The 3971-nt window shown below is 55.3% G+C and overlaps 1 protein-coding gene across 2 annotated transcripts; it reads left to right on the forward strand.

Annotated features, from left to right (window-relative positions):
• Positions 1-203: 203 nt before the first annotated feature.
• Ppp1r15a (protein phosphatase 1 regulatory subunit 15A) lies at positions 204-3050 on the forward strand. 2 transcript variants are annotated; one of them, XM_026789166.1, is made up of 4 exons: positions 204-462; positions 982-1827; positions 2143-2346; positions 2657-3050. In XM_026789166.1, exons 2-4 carry the CDS (start codon positions 991-993, stop codon positions 2960-2962), a joined length of 1347 nt encoding a protein of 448 aa, XP_026644967.1. In that variant the 5' UTR covers positions 204-462; positions 982-990; the 3' UTR covers positions 2963-3050. The 2 variants fall into 2 exon arrangements, with proteins under 2 accessions (XP_026644967.1, XP_005366847.2); XM_005366790.3 differs by having other exon boundaries at positions 982-2346.
• Positions 3051-3971: the final 921 nt, after the last annotated feature.

Below are 3971 nucleotides of genomic sequence, written 5' to 3' on the forward strand. Positions count from 1 at the left end.
AAAGAAAGAAAGTCACGGGGTTGGGGACACGTGGGAACCTGGCCCGCGGGCTCAGCACTCGATCTGGCTGGAAGGCTGCCGTGACGTCACGAGGCCCGGAAAGTCCGCGAGAAGTGTGGTGTTGTTTTCCAGTTCCCACCTTTCCCAGGGACTTCCTAAGCCCCGCCTCCCGGTGACGTCAGCGCAGCGCCAGCGTCAGGCTATAAAAGCGCGGTTGACAGTTTCGGTCCAGATTGATCCTGTTCTCAACTGGTGAAGTTTGCTTGCATGCGACATTCCGCGCCTCTCCGCGTCCCTTTGCCGGGATACTCCTTGCGGCCGCCTGTGAGACTTCGCGTCCCCGAACCGCACGCCTGAGGGCGACATGACTGCGCTGGCCTTGCGAGACCTACCGACCTACCGACCCTCCTTCTGGCAGCCCGAACCGACGCTCCTGCCCCCGGGGTGACGCGCAGCCCGCCGGTGCGTGGGGTCTGGGGGAGGGAGCTGGGGAAATCCCAGACGCTTTGAGAAGAGAGCCAGGCATGGAGGGTCTGAGTAAAGTTGAAGTTAGGCTCTGCGATTAAAGGGGAGGGGCCCGGCCGCTAGAGCCGAGGTGCTTGGGTAGAGCCGGCTAAAGGGAAGCAGGAGGGGGCAGGAGCAGCTTTGCGGGCCGTGAATTATAGCATCTATAATTATATAATACATAATGTAAACATATAAGCTGAGGGGAAAGGGGTCCTTAGAAATCTGAGGACGGGGAATCTTTGACGGGGGCTGAAGAAAGGGTTTAGGAGGGTGGGCTCTTGATCTAAACATGTAGAACCGAGTGCCGTCTGTCGGGTACTGAGACGGGTGGCAGAGGTGGGTGTGAGCAGTGCTGTTAGGAATTTGAGGCATGGATTCTCGTGTTGGTACCCTGACTATTTATATTACCGTGACTCAGAGCTGTGGTATGATACTGTTTCCAGAATGGCTTCTAAACAACTCCCCCTTTTACAGCCCAGACATATGGCCCCAAGACCCAAGTATACCCTGCCCTGGAGAGATGTCCACTCCTTCTACCTCCTGTCTCCACTGATGGGCTTCCTCAGCAGGGCTTGGAGCCACCTGAGGGGCCCGGAAGGTCCAGAGCCCTGGCTGACAGAAACAGTAACAGGAGCAGATCAGATAGCCGCCAAGGCTCTGGTGACACCTCCCCTGGTCCCTGGGAACCTCCCTCAGGGGGACGCTGAGGACCGTGGAGCTCCTAGGGAGAGTCCAGCAGCCCAGGGGCCTTCCTTTGATGTTCAAGCCCACAGTTCCCCTCCTGAAGCGTGGGGACTTTCAAATGATGGATACAGTGAGAAGCAAGGACAGGATGGCCCTCGAGAGCAGCAGAGGGAACACAGAGCTGGCCTGCCTATGCCCCTGTCCCCTAGCCTGCAAGGTGCTGATAAGAGCCTCGGGGAGGTGGTGGCTGGAGAAGAGGGAGGGACTGAGCTGGCTTATCCCACAGCACACGGGGAGGGTGGTCCAGACGAGGACGAGGAAGAGGATGGAGAAGCCTCTGCTGCTTACAGAGACCCAGGACACAAGCCCGGCCCTTCTGTGCATTGCCCAGGGGTAGCAGGACATCAAGCCACGGAGGAAAAAGGAACAGAAAAGAAAGCTGACCCCCCCAGCTCTCCTTTAGGCTCTCACCCCAGAGCCTGGGAGTACTGCTCTAGAGAGGGGCCTACGCAGGAGGGAGAAGGCAACCGAGAGCCATGCAGGGCAGAGCAGGATCAGCCTGGTCAGAAGGCAGCAGCTGAGGAAGAGGAGAAAGCTGAAGCTGTCTGTAGTGGGAATGCCTTCCTGAAGGCCTGGGTATGTCGGCCTGGAGAGGACTCGGAGGATGAGGACGACGGGGATTGGGGATCAGCTGGGGAAGAGGAAGAAGGCCAGGCCTTGTCTTCCCCGACCTCTCCTGCACAAGCCTTCCTGAAGGCCTGGGTGTGTAGACCTGGAGAGGACACGGAGGATGAGGACGGTGACTGGGAATCAGATGGGGAAGACAGTGTAGCTCAGACCTGTGCCACCCCCCATACAAGTGTCTTCCTGAAGGCCTGGGTCTACTGTCCAGGAGAGGACACAGAAGATGAGTGTGAGAATGTCCCAGATGACTCAGGTCCCTGCCTTCAGGCCCAGCGGTGTCTGCCTGGAGAGAAGACAGCGGGATGTGTGCAAGCAGAACCCTCTCTTCAGCTGGCCTTCTATTTACCTGGAGAGAAGCCAGCAGCACCTTGGGCTGCCCCTAAGCTGCCCCCTCGACTGCAAAGGAGGCTCAGACTATTGAAAACCCCCACCCAGGATCAGGACTCTGCAGCTCCCCTGCGGACCAGAAAGGTGAGTGCCGGGGCCTGGATTCTAACTCAGAGATTATACAAAGGGTTTATTTTAGATTCCCAATCGGGAGGAGGAGGGGCCGGACCTGAAAATCCCTAAGGAGGCGTGCTGGAGGCGGGGACTCCAGGGACCTTTTGTTGCAAGTTCTTACGTGGGAAGGCTGTGTTCACCCTGTTGCAATCTCCTGAAAGAGCAGGGGAGTGGTAGTTGTGCTAATGGAGTGAGTCAGAGGGACAGTCAGGAGGTGACTATTCAAACACCAAGTGTTTTTGTGTGACTAACTTTGTCTTGCCTCTGCCCATCTGTCCAGGTGCACTTCTCTGAGAAAGTCACAGTTCATCTCCTTGCTGTCTGGGCAGGACCAGCCCAGGCTGCCCGCCGTGGTCCCTGGGAGCAGCTTGCACGAGATCGGAGCCGCTTTGCTCGCCGCATTGCCCAGGCAGAGAAGGAGCTGGGTCCTTACCTCACCCCTGCCTTCCGGGCCAGAGCACGGGCTCGCCTTGGAAACGCACCTCTTACTCTGGCCTCCACACCTTTTCCACAGCCTGGGCATTGTGCCTCCTTAGGCCACGCCCTTGAGCCGAGCTCTGACCACACCCTCTCCCCTTCCCAGTGAAGCCCCTCCACCCAGCCTGATTTATAAACCCGTATAGTTTTCTGTTATTTATTTTTTTAATATGAAATAAAGCCTTTTGATTTATACTGATCAAGTCTTAATTATGTATTGATAATATCCTGCTGGTGGATCTTCAAGGGAGGCTAAAAATGAGTTTGTTTGTTTTTTTTAAATGTTTATTTATTCATTATGTATACAATATTCTGTGTGTATGACTGCAGGCCAGAAGAGGGCACCAGACCCCATTACAGATGGTTGTGAGCCACCATGTGGTTGCTGGAAATTGAACTCAGGACCTTTGGAAGAGCAGGCAATGCTCTTAACCTCTGAGCCATCTCTCCAGCTCCTAAAAATGAGTTTTGTGTCCAAACTGAAGTTTAAACCAGCCTGATATACACAGTGATGGTCTCAAAACACTGAGTTCTGTGTCCAGGCTGGGGTCAAGTGCCGCAACTGATCCCAGCATTTAGAAGTTGTGGCAGGAGTTCCAGGCAGGCATAACCTATCGAGCGAGGCAGCCTTAAAAAACAAAGGGAGGGTGGTAGATAAAAGGTACGACATGTGCAAAGCCGGGCACCAAGGTGCATGCTTGTCATCCAGTACTCCCGAGGTGGAAGGGGAGGATCGGGTGTTCAAGGCTAGCCTCAGCTACAATGTCGGGGACCAGAATGAGTATCAGAAAACTAAAAAAGAACGGGCCGGCCGGGCGGTGGTGGCGCACGCCTTTAATCCCAGCACTTGAGAGGCAGAGTCAGGTGGATCTCTGTGAGTTCGAGAGCAGCCTGGTCTACAAGATCTAGTTCCATGATAGGACAGGCTCCAAAACCACAGAGAAACCCTGTCTCGAAAAACCAAAAGAAAGCCGGGCGGTGGTGGCGCACGCCTTTAATCCCAGCAATCGGGAGGCAGAGACAGGTGGATCTCTGTGAGTTCGAGACCAGCCTGGTCTACAGAGCTAGTTCCAGGACAGGTTCCAAAGCCACAGAGAAACCCTGTCTCGAAAAACCAA

Source organism: Microtus ochrogaster, unplaced genomic scaffold, assembly GCF_000317375.1.
Source record: "Microtus ochrogaster isolate Prairie Vole_2 unplaced genomic scaffold, MicOch1.0 UNK14, whole genome shotgun sequence".
Lineage (NCBI taxonomy): Eukaryota > Metazoa > Chordata > Mammalia > Rodentia > Cricetidae > Microtus > Microtus ochrogaster.